At 33.9% G+C, this 24,345-nt stretch overlaps 1 protein-coding gene across 1 annotated transcript; it reads right to left on the reverse strand.

The window, feature by feature from the left end:
* Positions 1-1,433: 1,433 nt before the first annotated feature.
* LOC130622980 (uncharacterized) lies at positions 1,434-20,366 on the reverse strand. The gene is made up of 19 exons (XM_057438447.1): positions 20,158-20,366; positions 16,720-16,829; positions 16,270-16,436; positions 15,933-15,983; positions 15,015-15,067; positions 13,987-14,054; positions 13,522-13,611; positions 13,236-13,319; positions 11,196-12,886; positions 10,093-10,159; positions 9,419-9,444; positions 9,234-9,278; positions 8,954-9,010; positions 8,384-8,471; positions 8,051-8,150; positions 3,468-3,519; positions 2,716-2,790; positions 2,294-2,423; positions 1,434-1,687 (listed from the first exon to the last, which is right to left on the reverse strand). The coding sequence occupies exons 1-19, from the start codon at positions 20,271-20,273 to the stop codon at positions 1,503-1,505; spliced, it is 3,255 nt and encodes a 1,084-aa protein (XP_057294430.1). The 5' UTR covers positions 20,274-20,366; the 3' UTR covers positions 1,434-1,502.
* Positions 20,367-24,345: the final 3,979 nt, after the last annotated feature.

Consider the following 24,345-nt stretch of genomic DNA (forward strand, 5'->3'; position numbering starts at 1 on the left):
ATAATAGGTTCCCGTTCGATAAAAGAAACCTGAAGATTTACAGAAATTTATTTATGAAAACTAGGTTTTTGTTTGTCATGACAACATATTTAATCAACATGCAATGGCATACTTAACTAGCTATATACTCAAGTCTTGACTGTTCACTGTTATTGCAGGTCCAAATTGCTAGCTTGCTATCTTTATTTAAAATGACAGAATACCTAGAAACATCTTTTGTGTAGCTAGCTACATAAAAATAATATATTTAGCTCTTGTACTTTATCACTTAATTATTTAATAACAAATGTGCCCCTGGAATTCTGGCATGGTACTAGCTAGGTAGCCTAAAATCACAAAATAAATATTATCCAGATGGGACCATCCCTTATCATCAGACATCAGAAAGGCGTTTCTGTTCTTTCCTTCTCATTGTGGGGTACCACAAATTCTTGTAAATACAATGAAATAAAATTACTTAAGACTTCCTCTTCTTTCCCTTGCACTACTATGTTATTTCTTTGCATGTCTTCAGTTTCAAGCCACGATTCCTTAGCTTCCAACCGCGTCTCGTTCACAAGCTTCAGCACTAGCCAATATGATTGACAACGTCGAGGAATCCTGGGTAATTTTGAAAAAATGTGGTTCTGCCTTATAATTTTCAGATTTTTGCTGCTGATATCAGCATATTTTAGCCCTCGAGTGCCACACCTCCGTATATATTGCTAGGAGTTAATTATCTTTAACTTCCTCCTTCGACACGCATATATTTCCGAATACTTCGTCTTATTTTTGAACCAATTTTCATTAATCCCTGTTCACTTTCTTCCTTTCTCCCTCTCTTTTAATCATCACGTATGCATTCAATCACTTCGTATCTACCAATTTTTTCTTCTGATCTTTTACAAACTCTTGTATTTTTTTTCTCCAGATTTTCTTTTCTTCTTTATTATACCATTTAGTTTAATCTCTATCTCATTAACTTAATAAGGGAAAACATTTTACTAGAAGAAAGTTAGATGAAAAGTTAATGTGGCAAAATTTAATTTGGCGGGAATTTAACTTGCCGTTTGACGAAGGTTTGTTTTGTAAAAACAACAAGAAAAAAACCCAACGTGGCTTGAACTCACATTTTTGAAGTTGCGAGGGAATTAATTCGCATTAATCCTCCTGCAATTTACTACAGCTGTAAGAAAAATTATCGATTTCTGGCCTAGTTTGGAGTAACATTATAACTCAATTTCCACTTTCAATTAAATTGAAATAATATATCTGAATGTAGTCTGAATAAAGAAATCAAACCAACAAAATAGTTGTATTGCAGTGATATGAAATGTAACTTGAATCAACCAAAATATGCATGCTGTCTATTTTCCAACAATTATTAATTTTCAATACATTTTCCACCCACCCCCATCCCCCTCCCGGTAAATTAAAATTAACTAAACAAAAGATATTCGTAAAAAATTTCAATAAAAATATAAAATATATGATACTAAATACAACTTAAAAAAATATTTTTGTTATGAATTCCAACGTGATGATGACGTTGACATAGCAGCATTATCAACTCCTGCTATTTGATTGGCGCCTGACAACTCACAGGGATCTTCTTTTTGTAAAGAACGTTCCGCTAGAACTGATAAACAGTTTGGATTTTCAAGAATCGATGTGGTCGTGCTGAGTTCGGTCAGTGTTTTTAGAACAGCTATAACAAGATAAAATTAAGATTAAGAATGTAAAAATACAACAGAAACAAACAAACAAACAAACAAACAAACAAAAATGACATCAACAAGATTCGACCCGTGTATTATTCAAATTCTTATCCTTGCACTTGCATACTTGCGCCAGAAAGTGCGGCTATGTAATCGTTCCTTGACATTCGATATTATTACTGCAATCCAATACATAGTTACTAACAGTCAAGATAAAAAAACGTATATTCGAAGAAGGGCGTTAGCCTTTCTTCGAATATACTTTAATTTCGAATATACTTTAATTTCGAATATACTTTAATTTCCGCACGTTTGCACGAAAACGTTCGTCAGTGCGCAAATTAATACAAAAATCGCGATATTTTTATCGAAATATAAGCGTGAAGATATACTCTTTTAAAAAAAAACAGGCGGAAAAGTGTTCTAAACGTATAATTTCTTCTTTCCACTTTTTTACCGAGAATTTAAACTGGGCACGAAAAAAAAAATGCGCAAAATACGTTTATATTCCTATTGCGAAAAAATTAAAACGCACTAAAATTAGCACAAAGTATTTACAGACACCGGTTTTAAGTTGACTGCAAGATATGACGTACCTGGGCGTAACAACGGTAAAGTACAGTGACGATCTAGCCAGAGGATAACAGAACTTAAGAACTCGTCCAAAGTTTTTGTTGTAACAGCGGCGTTAAAACTTTCGAAGAGTGGCTTCATCATCACGCAAAACTTATAGGTGAGTTAAGATAAGTTAATGCTGCGTACAATTGTGGAAAATTTCATTATATGTCAAGTTCGGATCAACTGCATACAAATGTTCTACAAAAAATATTTTTAATATTTTCTAATGAAAAATATTTGCCGCTTGTGCGCAGTAATGAACCAATAGAAAGCTAGCACTTGTGCATTATGCAAGTCCTTGAATAAAATTTATCAGTGATTCGAAAAGCAGGTACTACAATTTGAACACAACATGCAACCCGCCATCCCCTTCCATTTTTGCGTTCTTTGAAAAAGATACAATCCATGATTCAGGTTTTTTATATATCAGGTCTTTACAGTAATCTGTAAAACTTCTTTTAACTGTATCAGAACCCTAAAAAAGAGAACAGACAAACCACGCTACTTTTCTCTCCAGAGTCTCTGAAAAATGAATTGTAAGAACTGCATCATGAAAGATAATTACGTTAAGGGAACTTTCGCAAACCTTAAAGTTTATTTGTGCAAAAAATTCTGCGGAAATTAAATGTTGCGAATTATTTTCTGTGTTTTCTTTAAAGAGATAAAAAATCTTGATATCATTTTCTTACTTATTGCTTAAGGCTTCATATAAAAATCGTTTACCAACTAATTGGTTCAATTTAAAATCATATCGTATTGATCGTAGCTGGCCTTTATGATTACTTCACACGTTATTTCAAACCTCATTGAGTAAGTAATAATCCACACCCGTGCCCATCGCGAAAGTTACTTCTTTTGATTTTGCGATTTTATCGACACGAGAAAGTTACTTCTCTTGTTTTTGCGATTATATCGACACGCTTGCGATTTTATCGACACGCGAAAGTTACTTTCCTTGATTTTATTGACTGGGAGCAGTTTTTCCCTTTAAAATATCCAACGTTAAGAAAGGGGTTTTTCTGTATCATGTTTTGACATCTACTACTTTTACTACTTTTACATCATAACTAACTTCATTATGATATTTTCGAGATTTACTTTGACTGTGCACATTTCAGGACCTACCAGTCGAAAACTTGTTCAATAACCTACCTGTCGAAAACTTGTCGAAGCTCCGGTAGTTGGTAGTTTGTTTTGACACTCGCTGAAAAAACAAACAAAAAAATTCTTAAGTAAAGCAGTAGACAAGTAGCTCTTCTGTATGTTTGAATTGCTCCTTAGTTTAGACAAAAGTATGGTGGACGAGAACTGCGATTTATTTAATTTCTGCTTTTTGTTTTTTATTTCAATTCTTTTTACTTTCAATAATTTTTTGGTTAATTTTTTATTTAAATTCATTAATTCATTTTACTTTTAATTCATTTTTTTATTTTTTCATTTTTTTATTTCAATTTATTATACTTTTAAAAACGTTTATATTTTAAACCTTTAAAATCGATTTGTCGCTTGGCCAAGAGCTGCCATAGCATACCATAATGCATTTCGACTACATCAACACGTGCGCAAGTAAAAACAAGAGGATAGAAACCAGCCCAGTAGTAAAGTTTACAACGCACGTGCGCACGGAGAAGCTAATTCAAAATATTAACTCGAGAAGTAAGAGGTAACAAAAAAAAGAAACAATGCAGGCAAATCTATTTTATGACAATGTATTGAAATGTGTAGTTTGGGTAAGCTCCAGGTTGCTTGGTGAATAAAGGTTCAGATTCCCTCTTTTTCATTAGATTATGTAAGGATTTCATTGGTCAAACATTTAGAACGAGAATTGTTCTTAGTTTTCCTCTCATTTTATATGGAAAATCGTGTATTAATCATAACTTCAAAATTCTTCTCTTTCCGGCAAAACTATAATTTGGATAGCAATTTGTAAAGTGAGTAATTAAAAGATAGTTTTAAAAGACGCTATCGTACAAATGAATGAGTATATCTTTTATAACAAAGGAACTGGCTTTCTATTGTCCTTTTTAGCTGCTATTACAGGTTTTAATCTTTCTGTTTGTTTTATATAGAGACGCAAGTAACCTGCCCATTGTCTTGTGTATGTTGGCAAAAACTACCCATGGAAGTTGCGGAAAATTCTTTTTTAACAGTGTAAAATTCTTTTTTCAAAACACCGGTTTCTACTATATTATGACAATTTTTATGCTTCCTTTATTTAGAATGACTGATTTTAAAGTTTTCCGAAAAGCCGTTGCTGCAAAGAGAACAAAACCAACCACGTCAGCTGGAAAGGACAAGTTTTGCAATATAATTAAAGAAATTTTGGATAGGCAAGAAATTGTAGTGCAAAGACTAACGAGTGACGTGCAAGGGAAGGAGCAAAAGTATTTAAGGATAGGTACGCAGGAATTAGTCTCCTATGACTTCGAAAAAATTACAATTGAAAACATTAAAAAAGCATGTTTTTAATTTTTCCGCATAGCGCCAAAACATTCCATCACTTAACATTTTTAAACATTCTTTTTGTAAGATGCGATGTCCTGGTCAACAAATATGAAAAGTGTCGAATTTGACATTGCTCAAATTGAAGAAGGCATGGGCAATCAGGTCTTGATGTTGTGGAAGATGATTTCCTGACCATTGAAGAAAGAACAGGAGAAAGAAGCAAAGGAATTTAGCGAAGCTTACAAATCTGTTATAGAAAACTACGGTGGTGAAATGTTTGTATTGTGTGTTGTTATATGTAAAATATATTAACCGATACTTTATTTAGACTATTTTTTTGTACAGACCCTTAATCTAAACCACGCCACTCTTAAAATAACGTCTCAGGACTAAGCACGAAGTTACGTCCGTGTCTAACAATATAGGAGCTTATGACAATATAGAAACCAGGTGTGCCTGCTAATGACAATAAAGCAACAAGATGTCTAACACTACATGTCCTTATGACTATATAGAAACCAGGTGTTCGAATTGTATTATGGTATACTAGTATATAGTTGCAAGTAATTGCCGCCCCTGTTTACCCTGATACGACAGTTGTTCTTTCAAAGCTGATGCATATGCACCCCTTATTTTCCTAAGCGATGATTAGCCCCAACACCAACCTTGACTCCAGGGCTGGTTCTCTTTTTATAAACCCTGGGGTCGAGGTTGCACCAACACGCGAAGTGCACAATGAAAGGATACGCAGTGCGTTTTATCTGACCACGTGTACACATCCCACCTCCGCAAGCTGCTATGCCAGGTTTAAATCTGCAAGTTACATGCACATTCGATTTTGTTTCTAGTGGTTTTTTTCAAGAGCAGCAAACAGTCTATAACTATTAGGATCCGGAAAGAATAGCAAAATATTTCCAGTTAAGTTTTTTAAAGAATTATTATGCACAGTACAGGATATATTATATTACAGTGAAATACGGCTGAATTTCTTGCTACATTCTACCTCACAATAAATTGGATTATATTTATACTGTTTTGTATGCACAATTGATACTTTCAAAATGTTTAAAATGCAGTCTGTGAAGCATTTAAAATAAAACTTAATAAATATTTATTAAAAAAAGGAATTAAAAAATCCCAATCAAAAAATAAGATTTTAGGACAAAATAACACTTTGTTCAGGCACACGTATAAAAAATGCAAAAGTATATATCATGCAACATAAAAATATAAAAAAAAATCAGGCCAACGGTTACCATAATAGTAGACCTCCAGCTTTAATATTTTTAAATCTAATTTATAGGTTAAAAGATTTGAAGGCATAATCTGTAAAATCTGCTAAACAAACTACTAAATCTGCAAAAAACAAAATCTATTGGTATATGCATCAGTTCATGTTAATGGTGGCAAGTTTTTCTACAACTTCAAGCCAAAAAACCTTGTGGTTTACTGGTTGTATTGTATGAGGACTTTTCCTTTAATCATTTACAAGTACGTCCTTTATTTGACTTGAAAAATATATATAATTGATCAAATAAGCAATCCAAAAATGAATTTATAATTCAAGAATTAATCAGTCACATGCAGGGAAAACAGACAAAAATCATTTGTCAACAACTACTATAATGGGTCTATTTAAAAATGTGTACGTACTATAAATTGTCAATCTTATACTCCAATGTATGTTTTGCTTTTGGCTTACCCTTTTCCCGAATGTACAGATCACACCTCCCCGAAAAATCAACTTAATGATTATTAATTATAACACGACTTGAAAAAAGGACAATATGGGTAACTGCAGCAGGTCTAAGGTGTTAAGGTTGAAATAACCACGCATTTTTTGCAGAAAAGATACAGAAAAAAACTGCAATAATATTTTAAAGCGTAGATATGTAAGCCCTTCGAAGACCCCCTTTCCCCTTGTACACTTTAATACGCTTTTAGACTACCTCTCTGCCTCCTTTTTCTTTGAGCATGCTAGCAACATTACTTTTTGTAAACAACCCCATAAACCTTTGTTGCTACAGAGCTAAATGGACATTTGTCATGGTGGGAGCAGCTTTAGAATTTGTACAGAAAAATCTTGGTTATCATATAAAAGCTGCAAACGGAAATACGCACTTCTACATACAAAGAATGAGAATGTCCAAGTGGACTCGGTGAGTAAGTGCGTAACCGTGTTGCAGTTTATATTTTATTAAATTTTTTGTGTACATTTTCTGAAGTTTAGCCGAACGTTAATTGGACGTTTGTAAAAATGCGAGTGCTCCCTCTTTCCCAAATCCAAACTTACACATTCTTTTTGCACAGCTGAAATTCAGGTGACTACTTTACAGGACTTTACAGAACTTCACTTAAAGAAAAACAATTAAAATACTACAGCTGCTTACATTACATAGAAATATAGCTAGCTACCTCCAGGGTGTAGGCTTTTTTTAGCAGTGTTCAAATGATGAGTCCAGCATGGAAATTGATCTATAGCTAGCTACCAACATTCTCAATAAAGTGTTTTTCACAGCTATGTAATGCAAGAATGTATAAAGTTGTCATCATTAAAAGATTCTTCCAGATCACTGTCATCATCGCATCAGTGTCAGTTACACAGTGATACTCACTCAAACCTTTCTATGGTCGCCGCAATGACAGTTTGATGTCACAAACCTAGCTTTTAAGTACCGCTTCACAATTAATTTTCCTTAGGTTCTATTCGTTTATTTTAAGTTTGTGCTACTTCGAAGGTGTACTACTTAAGTAGTTTGTTTACACGAAATCAAGTAGCACAGCACGAAACACAAGATTTCTCTCAGCAAAAAAATCTTTTTTATTCACGCCTGGCGGACTAAGAGCCGCCCCTTATGGGGCGGCAACTATGGCAGTTCTCGGCCAAGCCAGATGTCAAATTTAATTTTTAAACTCAATTTATTTTTTTAAATAAAAAACTTAGGTAAATGCAAAACAAGTTTAAATTAAAAACAAAATAAAAAAAAGATAAAAGCTGCCGATTTTTTATGCAAAGACAAATAAATTAAAATAGAAAAAGCAAATTAAAAATAAATCAAATTAAAAGTAGAAGTAAAATAAAAGTTAATAAAAAACAAAAAACGGAATTAAATTTATAAATAAATAAATCAATTAAAAACGCATTAAACAGAGTATTTTCGTGTAGCAGTTCTCGGCCACCATACAAAAGAAACAAACTATTTATTTGAGATATTTACAGCAATAAAACATGGTTACCAAATAAATTTCAGACAACAAAACAAAAACAGATTGAGGCGGATGGAACTCACTTAATGGCTGCCTGCATTTGATCGATTTGTTGTTGCACGTGATTCATTTTGACGTCACAAGACGCTCTTTCCCGCTGTAACACTTGAATGTAATCACACGCTATAATGACATTAAATTGGGCATGAAAACAAATACATTCCAACCTGGACAAAAATGAGGTATATATAACCTTTCCATTACATCAAGCGGTTTTATAGAGCTGTCGACTTTATACGCCCAACATCGGATAGACATGTTAGACATTAGCTTAGTCGAAGTGAGTCGCAATAAGAAACTCGATGGAACATAGAACGGGTGGACTTTTAGATAATAAACAAGCAGGCGTCCCTTACTCAACTGAAGTATAGCAGAATTGCTTAATTTGCTTCCGCGTCCCAACCCTTTACTTGGTATCATTTGAGACAATTCTTCGAACGCATTCTAAATGTATGAAATATATGCACCTACCACCATAAATTATATAACGTCAATCGAAAATATAAAAATGAAAATAGAGATAAAAAATGTGGTCTCATGTATAAAGTCCTGGATATGATTTCATGGAAGAATGCGACTAGCCATATTTGGCTAATGAAAATTGACGATATAAATGTAAAATTTAAGTTACAAAAATATCTTTAATTACATATCGGACAATGTTGACAAAATGTTACGGATATTAGGAAAACGCGAAAACATGCACCAAAAATTGAAATTTAATCACAATGGAAATAATTGACACCTTTTTTACACACACGTGCTAAAAAATAGGTGATAATTTTTTTTTTTTTTTTTTTTGGGGGGGGGGATTCTCATATTTTTATAAAATTTTTTTAGAATTTCTTTATAATTGTGCCAGCTAACACATTGCAGAGACAATGATGATGGCAGCAGTAGACGTGTACTGTGCAAATCAAACTTACTTTGATGAGACCACGTCTTTTCTGCTCTGCTGAGAGATGACATTGCCGACGATGTTCCTAAAAATTAAAAATTATTGCCTGATAAAGTTACGCAAATGTTTTTATGCTATAATTATAAAAGAAACAATGGTTAAGGACCTCTAACTTGCATTCGATGCTTCCACCAATACGCAAGCTAATGCAAGAAATTGTCAGTTGTGTAGTGGCATTGGGAGAGATTTGTATCCAAAATAAAATTTTGTAGGGATGATGAAATTCGATTAATTTTAAGAGAACTTACATTGTAAATTATTCTGTCAGCTACTTTTGTAATTGGTTTTGACGGCTAAAAATAAATAAAAATTTAAGGAAATAAATAAATATCTAATGAAAATAAATATCTAAATATAAATAAACAAAAATAAATGCAAATGAATAATATAAATAAATAATAAAAAATTCTCGAGATAATTCATGAGTGCTCACATGCAACGAATCATTTGTGTCATATTCTAAAACAAAGGAAAAACGTTCAATTGGTGACGAAAAAAAAGAGACTGTGTGAACACATTCACACTGGTGACGCACAACAAAAAAACTGTAAACACATTCGACGTAGAATAAGAAACTCAAGTAAATTAAGTATATTATAAAAGTACTGGAATTTTCCGAAGTAAAAATGATAGGAAAAGATGATTTTGAAATATTTGTTTTTCAATGATAAAAGGTATGATAAAATGTTTTCCTTTTCTTTTTCTTAGTGAACTATAATTCTTTCCTATGTGTCTTTTTTATGCCTTATGTTTGTTTATGTTCCTTTGCGTTTTCATAATCCGGTGTAACGTCTTTTCATAATCTGGTGTAACGTTGAGCATGCAAATGTAAATCAGGCTTAAGTAAGCATAAAACCTACACTGACTAAATCAAACCGTACTCATGACTTAAAGATAAATCTTGAAGAAACAGTTAATTTGGGACGAAGAAAATAAGTGAAAGAATGTAGGGTTATACCCTTGACTGCTTGCCACTATTTGCTTGTGATAATGTGTACTTTCGTTCTTGTGCTTACGGAATCTAGTAGTTCCGTTTTTAAAAAAAAGATGGCACATGATCAATGGAAAGGAGAAGATATAAAAAAATTTATGACACGATTATATTACCAGTTTGTCCAACATCTTCGTATGTTCTTCTGTAATTTGAGCTTGATCCACAGGCTTGTGATGTTTCCTAACAAAAACGACAACGCACGTTAAAAGAGAGAAGAATGTTCACTGGCATCAGATTAATTGTTCCAGTGATTAATGAACCATTTTAACCGTCTTCTAGAAGACCCCTTTATTTTTGCCTCCTTAAATAATTTCTTTTTACGTCCTCTGAAACAATTCGCCTACAGCACGCTGACAGCAATTTTGTCCTCGTTGTCTTGTCTTGCTTAAAATTAGTGTTATGCTGCTACTTAGGTACTGCGTAGAACAGCAAACCAATTAAAAAAGTCCTTCAAAGTAGCGGGACAGAGAAATATTTTTCTTTAACGTAGAGTTTAGTTAATTACTTCTGCAGTGATAAAGCAGGGTTGACAATTTTCGAGAGCGATGTCGTGCCTACATATTTTTACAAACCTATTGGTTTAAGCATGGTGTTGCCTATAAAAGAAACGCGTGTAGATAAATAAAGAAATGCTGTCGTATGTTAGGACCACTGTCACGGATACATTTTGAGTTAATTATGTTCATTCATTTTAGTCAGTTGGACGGGTTTAACATATAGATTGATCCGTCTAAAATATATTTACATTTATTGTTTCACGCATTCTTAGTTTTGGTTAAAATTAGAATTAGGTTAAGGTTAAGATTATCTCGTGTTTTTCTTTAAAAAACAAAAATACCTACAACCCCAGACATAATGTATTGGAAATTTTTTTTCAAAGATCGCAACCACAAGCACATTGTGGAAAGTACGGCTAGCGCATTTTTAACGTTGGTTACTCGGCCTGAACTCCTGCCAAAGTAATACGTTTGTAGCCTAGCGGTTGCAGAGCACTGTCCAAGCGATGCTGTTTGCACATTTCGAGAAAAAGTTAAAAACGGACAATTTGTTACATTTTATGTCTATGGTTGTGGGCAATTTTTTTTTTTATGTCTTGAAGTATGCTGTCCTACTTAATGTAAAGAAATCGTATAAATGAAATAATCTGAACATACGATAAGAAATAGTAGATGACACAAATTACCTTTGTAAGAGTGCACCAATTATGAATACTTACGTTAATAATCTGACCATGACGAAGTGATACAAGCGCCATTGCACTGTCCATTGTAGCAGGTGGTCGCAACTCGTCACTGATAGAAGGGGAATTTTTATGCGTACTTAGTTTAGCTTTTAAATCGATTTGCTGCACTCCACCTGGGGGAGCCATTTCGTGCAAAGTTTTCACAAGAGATTGAGATTCTTTCTTAAACAGTTTTGGAGAGTCATCCGACAATATTTCTTTTTCAACTGCGAATGCAGGCTTCTCTGTAGAAGTTGATATGAACAGTTGGTTTTGCGGATAAGAAGAAGAAGAAGAGAATATTTTTGTGTTGCATGTGTCTGTGTGTGTGGATGACATCGTCGCCATCACTCCTGGAGAACAGTGCGGAATGGTCTGTGTCGAATGAAATTGCGGAGAAGTCACATGGTGGGTGATAAACTCAGGACTGAATGCCCCTCGCGCTTGTTTACTCAGCTGCTGTCTCTTTTCTTGCAACATTTTTTCTGCTTGCATTTGTATTTGATATTTCAGTTGTATCTGCTCTTGCTGTTGTTTGACCATCAAGTTGAGTTGTTGCTGCAGAAGTTCCAAATAGTTCAACGTAGCTTCTGTACCCTGTGTAGGTGTGCTCTGCAGCAATTGAGCCAGTGTTAATAGTTGCTGGTCGTTTTGTGGCAGCACGCCAAGATTCGCTGGCAAAAGACCAGCTTGAAGTGCGGGAATTCCAGGTTGCATCATTCGGTTGCTGTTGATTATTGTTGGAATGAGGTTTGGTTGTATTATATTTGGATTCGATAATGGCATAATTGAAATCGCGTTCACCATTTGGGCCTGTGCTTGTGATAAGTTGGAATTCCCTCCAATGACAGCATATGTTGGAAATGAAGATACTGTTTGTGGCTTGGATGCAGGCAGTCCTCCTGCACCTGCCCCTTCACCAGCATGAGTTATGTCACGGCTTACTATTATACCTGTCCTATTTAATGGCGCAGTTAAGGTAACAGGAAAGGTAGGAGCTTGCGTGTACTTCGGTAGAATCGGTACTGTCGATACTTTCTTAGGCACTGCCCCTGATGCATTTGATTGGTACTTGACTGATGACGTTGCTAGGACAGACGCTGTCAAAGTATGCTGCTGTCTAACTTCTCGGTGCTCCACAGGAGTGGACTTTAATTCAAATAAATTATTTCCAGAAGCATTACGTCTAAGGCAAGGTTTTTTGGTCTGAACAGGAGAACAGTCTTTCTTGTTGGAGCTGCGTTTTGACAATGTGGTCAAATTTGAATCTGATTTGTTGCGAGTAATTCCTTTTGGTCTGTTCGACATCGCTGCTTGCACATGTGCTGCTAGGTTGGGCGCTTGTAGCTGGGGAGGAAGTTCTTGGTAATGAGATTGCTCGTCAGTTTCTTTTAAACCATCTTCGACTGACAAAATAGCTGGTGATGAAGCAGACTTAACTGTGTTACCAAGCTGCTGATAACGATCTTGAAAAGAGTTGCCATTACAAGATTGTTTGCCATTAAAAGTAGAGACACCTAAGTTATTTTCTGAGGAGGATTTACTCCCAGCAGCCATTGTATGTAAGAACTGATCGTTTGTGACCAAATTGGATTGCACATTCCTGTTCGAAGCACTATACGAATCTAACATCAGATCTGACGGTTCTCGTGAATTATTTCCTTGATTGTAGTTTTCCCAATCGGCTAAAACAGCACAATGGGAAAAAACATGTAGATGGGTTTAAAGCGTAAGAAGGCTTTCTCAAACCTGTTGAGTATTTGTGTGAACAAAAACAAGATCTTGTTGGGAAAATACTGTCCAAATGTACTAAATTTATCCAGAAATGCTGTTTTATATAACAAACTTCTAGTATGTCCAAGTGTAAATCATTTCCAATCAGAGCTTATTATAACAAATTAAGTTTTAGAATGTTTTACTCCACAATACAGATATTGCATCATAGTTAAATAGCATTAAAACACTTGAAACGTTTAAAATAAGAAATAGGAAATTATTCTCAATTTTTTTCTACAACATAGCAAAGCTTCTTACTAAAAAGGAAATCAAAATTTTCCATTAATTCATCAAAGCATGGATTCAAATGATCTAAGGTCGGTTGAATAATACCAGAGGTGTCTAAAATAAAAGTTAAGTTACATCAGAAAGTCAAAAGTCTATTAAAATCGTATTTTCCACGTGCGGCTAATCTCCATTAGCGTATAATTATTTCTAATTACAAACAAGGTATATAGTTTAGACACAAGCGCCCTACGCCAGTTTTGCATATGACATGGTGGCCCGGTAATGTCTACGATGATACCATATACACATATCATACCTTTAAACAGCGCCAGTTCCTCCAAATCATTCGTTTTCTTTTGATCCACACTCGAAAAAAGCGTGTCAGGAAATGCATACATGGCTGACACTGTAATGGAAAACAGAGAAGTAAGAAAAAAATTATAAGAAAATTTTTACTTAACCATCTCTTTCAGAGACTTTTATGAAACCTGCCTAATGATGATTTAATTATATATCACAATTCGAATAACTTTTTTTCATTTTTTTTAACTGATCACTTGGTTCAGATATACAGACTGCTTTACATAAATTCTGCTGACACAAAAAGTATTTTAACATCAGTTTTGGTTTAGAATATCTGTGCAAACGCCTGTAAAAACGTGTTGGCTACAGGTATAGGGCATGTGGTAATGATAAAAATTACCAAGAATATATACACAGATGAATTACCAAAATAACTAAAATGGAAGTGTAAGACTTCTTTGTTACAAAAATAACTTACATGTGTCAAATGAAATAGAGGATTCCAGTGATTTAATGCTTTTACTTCCATTGCGTTTGTTATTAACACTGTTGAAAATTACAAAATATTTTACAAATGTAAGCACAACAAAACAAGGGAAACAACATAACTCTATTATTCAATAAAACTGATTTTTGTGTCAAAATACAGAAATGTGATATTTAGAACTGCCGTTGATTTTTGTGCCAATAACAGACTAAATAATTATTCCTATTGAATTTATACGAACGTTAAGAAAAACAAACAACAAAAAGCTCACAAACAATTGAACAAACAAACACACAAACACACAAACAATTAAATATTCAAGCAAACAAAATAAAGGAAAGTAGGTACTTTCAAAGTGCTGACGTTAGTCCAAAAAAAGGTTGAACCTTTTTAAAAAAAGATTCCTTATCTCTTTAATAATAGCCGTCGTCTGTCTGTGTGTCCGCGAAAGCCGCGTCCTGTTACGGAAACACGAAATATGTGATATATAAAGGACGGGCGGCCCCTTGGGTTTTTCCACGGGTTAACGACTAGTCTCTTTAATAATAGCCGTATTTTGTCTGTGTGTCCACAAAAGGAGCATCCTGTTAGGGAAACACGAAATGTAATATATAAAGGACGGGGGACCCCGTGGATTTTTCCACGGGTTAACGACTAGTCACTTTAATAATAGCCGTATTTTGTCTGTGTGTCCACAAAAGGCGCATCCTGTTACGAAACACGAAATGTAATATATAAAAAGGACGAGCGACCCCGTGGATTTTTTCACGAGCTAACGACTAGTCTCTTTAATAATAGCCGTATTCCGTCTGTCTGTGTGTCCACGAAAGGCGGGTCCTGTTATGGAAACAAGAAATGCGATATATAAAGAATGGGTGACTCGTGAAATTTTCCACAGGTAATTGACTAGTCTCTTTAATAAAAGGTGTACTTTGTTTGTCTATCCGCAATATATATAAAGGACGGGTAAACCCATAGATTTATTCACCAACTAGTTGTTAAATTATCAGCATATTTACCCATCATCATCAACTTCGTTTTCTGTGTCACTGTCTTCAGATGAAGTTTTTTCCTACAAGAAATAGCGTGTTTCAATGTAACTGGTAAGCAAACCGGGCCTTGATGGTATGCTTATAATAAATTACCGAATTGTAAGGATTTCAAAAGACATTTACGTTGTTGGTACCTGAGCTTTTGTATGTTATTTATTTGTCATTAGGGTAATCATGTATTTTTTCATTGCCAATATATTTAACCTAACTAGCCACTAAAAAATAATTTTAACTCTGCTTGGAAACCTTTTTATTGCAGCTTCAAGTTGTAAACCATTTTTTTTAAACTAGTATAAAGAGTCTATAGTTTACAAAAAATACATTTATGTGTCATACATTCCAATTTTCTCAAAATTTCCAAACCTTTTAATGATACAATGTTCTGCTAAGGGCTAAATATTTTTTTCTTCTTGTTGGGTACTGCCAGGATGTACCATATTTTTAATGTGTCTTATAGTTGCAATCTAATGCGGTTTCTTGCATTTTCTATATGCACCCAATAAAAATGACAAAGCAGACTGTATATTGTGTAAAATGAGAGACCTACACGCTGGAATGCTTTTGGATGATATGATGTTTTTGTTTCTTGTGCTAATTTCTATCCAAAAAAAAAGCTAGCCAAAAATGGTATTAGGTGGCAAAAAATTAAAATTATGTTGTGACTTGTGTTCAGCATTTTTTTTGTTCTTTGTTCAATTTTTATTGAAATAGAGCATTACAATAAGATTCTGATTATCTGAGATCTTAAAAATTGTTGCTAAGGGGGCTGGCATTGATAAATTAAATATGTTCAAATATCAAAATATTCTGAAAAAAAGAAATAGAATTGATTTTTCATAACTTACATTATCACAAAACAGATATATCTTATAAGCTAAAGCTTACCTCATCTGATACTTCAAGATTTTCTCTTGTCAAATCACCATTTCGAAGGAGCTGTAATAAAAATATGTTATTGTTATAAAAAAAATAGGCGTACCAATGACATATCACAAAATATACCAAGCAGTACAATAAATGCAAAAGATCTGTCAATAACAGAGCCATTTTACAAATATGAGAAGGAACATTTTTCACACTAAAGAATCAAATAAATGTTACATACTGACTACATAATATCTAGTGTCTACATAATATCCTCAACAATTATTCCTTAGGTTGTAACAGGGATATGGTTACGAAAATCAATAATTACCACAATTTTTTTTTATTAAAGTATCACCTTCTCTTTATACAACCTTCTCCACTTTTTAAATTCTCTTGAAACTGCATCAAGACGCCTTCTCCAGTATTTTCCTTCTAAAATTACAGCCTGTGATGTACTGTGGGCACTGACGTCAGAAAAGGGAGCAGCAAATTGAAGGAATCTTGCCTTCTTTTTCTGTTTATCTAATTCAAAAAAAGTACTGTACTTTAATTTTAAAAATTTCCTAGAAGGAAAAGAAATATTAAAAGAAAAAAAAATTAGAACTGTTTTGTTTTGTTTCTTTTTTGTTTTTGCAAATTTCCCCTTTACATTTCAAAAAAATCTTAATCAGACTGTTATCTGCACAATCTGACTCTGCACATTTCTTTCCAAGTTATTTAAAAAAAATAAACTGTGAAAAATAGAAATCCTACAACAATTTCGGAATACTCACAAGATTAAAATCTAAACATACAGATAACTTACACTGTATATGCCATGCTCTCCATATTGCATTGTTAAGTCTTGTCTTCTGATCAAACTTAAGTTTTTGACTTCTGAAATCTTTATATTTTGGTGTGATTAACTTGCTACAGCTTAAAAATAAATTAAATGGAATATAGTTACGTTATATTCACATAGACACATCACTCAAACAAATAAAGTAAAAAACCAATAGCAACATTGGAAAACCAATAGCAATATTGGCTAAGTGTTAACTAAAATGTCATTCAAGCAAAGGGTTACATAATAACAATTTGCTACATTACAGTAGTAGTAGTAGTAGTAGTATTTATTTCGTGTTAGATAACTGTATATTTTACATTAAATAAATACCTACGGGGAGACCATCAGATAGTATAAATACTAATGTAGGTGATGGCCACCTATATAAGATCAAACGATTGCAATAAGCAGTATGACACTACAAAAAAAAATTTTTTAGTAAAATCTTTTTTATGCAGTGGAGAGATTAGTGTTATAGCAATCCAGAAGATAAGTTTTGCAGATTTTTTTTAGTTTTTTTAGAGTGAGAGAGGCTAGGTCGTATTGGTGAAAGTGTTGTTGGATATTGTTCCAATTAATAATAGATTGGTAACGTATAGATTTGAGACCAAATGAGGTAGTCCTAACAGAAGGTCTAGCTAGAAGTTTAATGGATTTACTTCTTGTTGAATGATTAGATGAATGGCAGACCAATTTAAAAATATCACAAATATTACCTGGAGAATGCAGATTTATAATATTAAAAGTTAAAATAATGTTGAGAAATTTTATAAGATCTGAAAGAGTAAGAATATTAAGATTAAGAAAAATAGGATTTGATGGTGAGTTAAATTTAGAAAAAGTAATGATTCGGAGAGCAGCTTTTTGTAAGCGAAAAATTCTACACGACTTTGAAGTGAGACCCCACACTTGCGGACTATAAGAAATATGAGAAGAAAATAATGCATGGTAAATTGAAAGTAGGATATCCTTAGGCACATAATATCTTAGTTTGCAAAGAGCTCCATTTGTTTTTCTTAATTTATTGCCAATATAAGATATGTGGAAATCCCAATCTAGAAATTCATCTATTAATATACCTAGATATCTTACATGAGATGAGAATTCAAGTTTTTTTCCATTTAATTTCAGCCTTATATCATAGTTGACTGCTTTATTTCTTTGCCTAAATAGGATGACTTCAGTCTTTGCTACATTTAGTGCTATTTTATTTGCAGTTAGCCATTTATATATACATTTTAAATCTATATTTAAATGCTTCTGCATTTTTTTCAGATTATGGTTAGCATATAACATGCAAGTGTCATCTGCAAAATGAAAAATTTCTGAAAAAATTATTGAGTTAATTAAATCATTAATATAAAGTAAAAATAAAATAGGACCAAGAACGGAACCTTGGGGAACTCCATGTTTAATAAAAAGTTTTTTAGATTTGGTGTTAGTTAGGGAGACATATTGTACCCTATCGCTGAGATAGGAGCGAAACCAGGAGTTTGTTACACCTCTAATTCCATAATGTTCAAGCTTTGAAAGGAGAATTTCGTGTGATACAGTATCAAAGGCCTTTTGAAGGTCTATGAAGATTCCACATGCAAACTTACAATTATCTAAATTTTGTCGAATAGTTTCAGTGAGACTAATTAGTGCATGGGTGGTTGAATGTTTGGTCCTAAATCCAAATTGTTTATTGGTTATAATTTTATTAGAATCTAGGAAAGAAATTAATCGGTTTTTAATTATTTTTTCAAAGATCTTATCTTACAGCGTCCCTAAAAAAACTTAAATCTCACAAGCCATGAAGTTATTGCAAAATAAAGTAAGTAGACTAATTATGTTACCGTTTTGCATCTCTACTATTTCTGCTCTTTTAGTAAACCTGTTTTTTGCCATGGATTGTAGAAATTTTTATAGAGTCTGTACCGTATCTACATTCTCCAAATATATCCACTGCCTAGCAGCATTTTACAAAAATTTTAAATGTGTACAAGTTAAAATTTTAATTAAAAGTTGTAAATATAATCCGGCCTCATTAATATTACTGCCGCTCCAGTTTACTCGCTTTTTTTTGCAAGGTTTAAATGATAATCCCACAGTGGGAATAATAGAGTAAATATGGCATGTGCTGCTTATTTAGATGATGTATCATCTGGCGTGTTTATTTGTGTGCTAAATTTTATTATTTGAAAAAAAGCCACTTGTATGCCATTAGCTATCTATGTGTGGTACACATATTACAATATTTAGTCAGGTATTTCTATGAAGAACGCAGATTTGATTCATGTTGAAGCTGTTTTGCAATTTACAATGGTTTAAACATAATTGCTATGGTAAGTTTTTATCAGGGCATGTTTATATGGAAATTTCCTTGGGAAGCCGGAAAATGTTCCAGCATGATTTCAAGTTGACAAACTACTTTATTAAAAGGATCGACGTCTCCGTAGGCAAATATAAAATTCCTTTTCTCATATGAACAGAATTTCTTCGATAACTTTCAAAACTAAACTAAACATTCTTATGGTAACACCGACGTATCCAGAGAGGTTTTGCTACCGGTCTACCGGTATGGGATCCCAAATTCTTATCCCAAAAAAATAAAAAATGCAAAGAAAAAAACTAATACGGTCTTTCCTTGTTTTACAATAGAAGTTATCTACCGTGGACACCACGGTGTAATGCTTAATTTTTAACAGGTTTAACAGGTATATATATATTTATCAGCAACAAAGACTAAAAACGAAAAATATATAAAATTATGTAATAAAATGCAAGTAATATTTGTACAAAATTTTGCTGCTTTGAGTGCTGCAAAGCCATTTTCTGGCGATCTAGGGACACAAAACCCAAAATTTTCCCGTCAGCAACAACCATGGTGGTGCCTCACGGAGATACTAGCCTAAGCAAAAGTTGGGTATAAGGAAATATTTTTTGGTATCTAAGGAAATATTTTCCATATAAACAGCCCTTTAGTCTAGTCAAGCCACATATATATCCCCTAATTGAGCTAACTTCTACTAAAAGTGACTGCCCTATTAGGCATTAGCTCCAGACTGACATGGCTAAAATGTTACAAATATAAAAAAAATTTTGTAGCTTTAGTATGCTTAAAAAATTTTGCGTTATGTAGCACATAAATAAAACATGGTTTTGAAGCATGTAGTTACTGTACATAAAAAAGTTTACATTCCAGTATTGCTGGACTTTTCTTATCTCTCCCTATCGCGTTATTCTAGTTATAGGCAGCTAGGCAGCTAAATATTCTTCTTTTTTCCCTCAAAAAGTACTTTAAAGCTTTACAATACAGGTAGCTATGTGCTTTAAATAAAAGCCTAGCTAACAATCACCAAACAATAATTATATATAGCCAGCACAGCAAAGTAATATGTAAAAAATCTAGCTAGCTAGTTAATCTCGACTCACCTAAACTCGTTGGTAATATAGCCACATAACTTTGCAAGAGAGTCATCGACCGAAAATATTTTCTGTTGCTTAATCGATGGTTCTGGCCTTTTGTTGTAACGAGTAGACATAAACATTATGACATTAACGTTGTAAAGTTTTTTTCAGCGAGAAATACTTTTCCGCCATGTTTTGCACCGACCTTTCAAAAATGATATTCACGTGACTCGCAACTATTCTATCCCCGAGTGAATTGATTGGCTAGTGATGTGAAGTTCGCATTACTCGATTGGCTATGAGTAGGAAAACGCCATGTTTTGAAAGCATGTGGCTTCGCACGGGAATCGTGAAAAATACAAAAATACTTTCGTTTTGTCCCCTGGGCCGGAATGGAAAATAGTAAAGCAACCTGATACACCCCGGGTTAAGAAAACACGGGTAATTTTTACTCTGCCAAAGAAAGACACGCTCCATTCAAAAGTGGCACTAGTCATTGCAAACTTTTTGTTGCCAATATCTCCCGGAGTACCTCTAAGGCCCATATGACCTGTTTTTTAAACAATTTTTTTTTGCTAAATGCAGTTTTAAAACGCTATGAGGCATGCTTTAGCACAGTTCGGCTCAGCAGTTGGTTTATCATAGTCTTCATAAGAAAAAAATATAGTGTAGAGGCAACGACCACCAGCATTATTTACGCAATTATTCCCCACCAAAGTGGACAAAAGTCTACATTTGTATATATATGTTAGCTTTCATTTATATAAGTTAACATTTATATTTATATGGTCAAGCTTCGTGTATACAAAGTCAACTTTCTTGTAAATAGGTCAACTTTTGTGTTTATATGATCAAGCAATATGTATAAAGCTCAACTTTTATTTTTTAAATCAATTTTCATTTCAGGGGCGGATCCAGACTTTTTCAAGACTTAGTCAAAATATTGCTGCGCAGCAGCAATATTTGGACTAAGTCTTGAATTTAGCAGCAGGGGGTCCTTGGGGGCGCTGTAAGCCCCCCAGGTGGGGTATGGGGCGAAGCCCCAGAAACTTTCGCTAATTTAAGCTTTGCGGGTACAAAAATCGCCAAAAATTGTCTTCCGATTTATTTAGTTATTAATAAAATTGACGAAAAGAAACGCTAAGCTATAAGAAAATCTCCTAAGAACATTTTTTATAAGAATAGACTCTCCGTCTTACACGTCTTATTTTAGATAAATAAAAGCACTAAAATTAACAGGGATTAACTACAATAAAGTGAGACAATTGTGAATATATTTCAATATTTTTAAACTCTTGCTGTTTCTGCCAATATCAGGCTTCCTTTATCTTCATACCTCGCCTCAGATGGAATGTATATATCTGCACCTGAATTCCGATGCAGACTTTTACCAACCAAGGAATAAATATCCCCAGACAACAAAAATGTCCGAGAATAAACACTTTCAAAAAGTTCTTTTTGGATTTTACGAACAGATTCAACATTATCACACTTTAAATCAGTAAGCACCCGCGCCAAAATTTCCGCAGTAGCTATGATAGTACGGAAAGAATCCAAGCCAAAAGGCGTGAGTCTTTGACTAATCCTGACGGATGGGAGTTAAAACTATAGCCTAACAGGTTATAAGTAACCACGCAGTACGGAACCTAAATTTCCTACGCCGGCTGCGGGCCACATATTGTTGGACTACGCATAGAGTGTGAAAATTACGTCACGATTTTGACGTCACATGCCCTTTAGGTGAGATGGGGAGGGTTGCGGGCTATAGCTATTTGATTTTTGACTAACTGAGTGACTGATTAGTCAAAATGAATCAGTCAAAATCTGTAAGCTATAATTTGCAACCCTCTCAGTCTATATGGTAGCGACGTCACAACTTTGACGTCAACATCGCCATAGGCGAAATGAAGAGGGCTGTGAACCATGGCTTTGCGCCGTAAATAAATTACATGTGATTTTTTAACGCGCTCCGTCTGTAACACCTGGATTGTCGACATTATTCGCTTGGCTAACATTTTTCGTCAAATTTATACTTAGTCACGCGACTTATCTGACAAACCCTGGATCCGCGCCTGGTTTAGGACGGTATTGAAGTTTGTACAAATTTTTTTTGCATGCAACCCAGAACTAGTTCAGAGATTTTACAGGGTCCTACTCGCATCTTTTAACTGGAATCCGGTCTTTTTTGAGAGGTCCCTTGCTGGTTGTGATAGTTTATTAATACTTTCTTGTATTTATTCAGTTTAATTTTTGTAAACTTTCATTCCCAGAAAAGATTGTCTGTATCTGTATCGTCAGCCATTTTTGTTTACCATGTGATCGATACGCGAAAGAAGCCAAGCTTTGAATGCATGTTTTATTTGTGTAAATGTTAACATAAGAATTTGTGCCAGTAGATAATAATACAGCACGCTTAAAACTTATTGTGAATAAATGTTGAAACCTAAATTTCCCCCATGTTTCAATTGTGGATTTTTTTTTGTTTTGAACGTTTTTCGTCGTGTCCGCTTGGTTTGTTTATATTTTTCAATATTAATTGCAGTTAACTGCAGTTGAAAATGTATTGCTGTTTTCCTTTATTTTATTATTAACTGTACCTGAAACGAGAATTGGGATCTTGGTTTTTGTTCTCAGCCCATATGGTTCACAAGCAGGCTTGTAGTGTGATTTTTAGCAATTTTAAAGATGGGTATTTTATTAAGACAAAAAAAATAAAGGTGTTTGGCAGAATTTTTAAATTTCTGGCTTGACGACTGGATTTTTTTAAGACTTTTCAAGTTTTCGATGGTCGATCACAGGAGACAAGTCAAGAATATTTCCAGGAACCGCAGCATCAAGATTTCTTAGCTTATGTTCTAACATCAGGGTGCTGCTTAAAGCCAAAATACACAATACAATTTCCTGCATACGACATATCATACCATGTACATACATTCTAAATCATACCCAAACATGCTGCACCACTGTGTCGTATACGTCAAAAATTGCCAATCCAGCATATAGAAAAAAGAGAAAATATAAGTGAAAACTTAAGTTTTGTATAAATTGAATATTTTAAATTAAAAATGGTTTATGAAACGACTAATAAGCAAATAAATACCATGGAATAACTTTTATATATGTATATGTATATAGCTAGCTAGCTAGGTGGCCATTTCGTGAACACTTCCGGATTCCTCACACAGGTTGAAGAACTTTCGGGTTTGGGGTTAATCTAAAATTAAAAAAAGAGCTTCGAGAAGCTAGCTATAACTATTAGCTACAAGTTTTCCGGTATCTAGCTAGTTTAATAGCTGTTATTATAGTTAGTAGTTTTTGCTACTAACTATAAGTTAAAAAAATATAAAATTTACTAATGTGGTTAGTCAGCAAAATGTGGCCTAGATTAGCTATCTAGCATTGCTTTCTTCAATTTTATATGACTAAACTAGCTATCAAAAATAAAACAATTCTTACCAGATATGTCTTGGTTCTAACTACACGATTTCCAAAACATGACGTCAAGTTTTGTTGATTAGACTTCATTACATGCGACCGTGAAGCGTTTTGAATAGAAGGTTTTGACCGAAGACGTTCTAGTCCAGCCAGCTCAGGGACGTTCTTGCTATACCTGAAGAATTAACTGACACGTTAACTGACAAAAAAGCTTCATTTAAAACATTAGTCTATTGTATAGTGATCTATCACTATACCTATAGGCGCTGTAAATCCTGTAATTTTTGATGACCTGGAGAAGGACACGATTTTAAAGACAGCTCTTCATACCGATGGGGGAGCTGGTGTGTCGTCTTTAGATGCAGACTATCAGCGTTACAATCTATGGTAACGCTGATAGTCAGCTGGTTTTCGTAAATCGAATTCTAATTTCGCTAAGCTGCTGAGTACGAGATTATTTAATGACTTTAGCACTATTGCACAGCTTATGGGATGCTGATTGATATCCTTAGCGAAAAATCCAGGCGTCTGTCCTATTAGAATGGGGAAAATTCTTAGACGAATTGTAGGTAAAACTGTCATGTTTATATTGCGAGAAGACATTTTGATCTGGTAATCTACAATTTTGTTCTGGCTATAAAGCAGTTTGCGAATTTGTCGTATACGTAACCACTGACCTATTCAGCAGAGATGAAACTCATGGCATCTTACAGATCGATGCAAACAACGCATTCGACTTTATCAACAGAAAGGTTGTTGTTCAGAATGTGCAAAAAC

Source organism: Hydractinia symbiolongicarpus, chromosome 13 (assembly GCF_029227915.1).
Source record: "Hydractinia symbiolongicarpus strain clone_291-10 chromosome 13, HSymV2.1, whole genome shotgun sequence".
Taxonomy (NCBI): Eukaryota; Metazoa; Cnidaria; class Hydrozoa; order Anthoathecata; family Hydractiniidae; genus Hydractinia; species Hydractinia symbiolongicarpus.

Bases quoted from the DNA above. Each gene is read 5' to 3' on its own strand.
- LOC130622980 (XM_057438447.1), bottom strand. From the start codon at position 20,273: ATGTTTATGTCTACTCGTTACAACAAAAGGCCAGAACCATCGATTAAG. The intron at 15,068-15,932 runs GTAAGCTTTAGC...TATTTCTTGTAG, and splicing joins ATCTTGAAGTATCAGATGAG to GAAAAAACTTCATCTGAAGA. The intron at 9,445-10,092 runs GTAATATAATCG...CCTTTGTTTTAG, and splicing joins CGAAGATGTTGGACAAACTG to AATATGACACAAATGATTCG.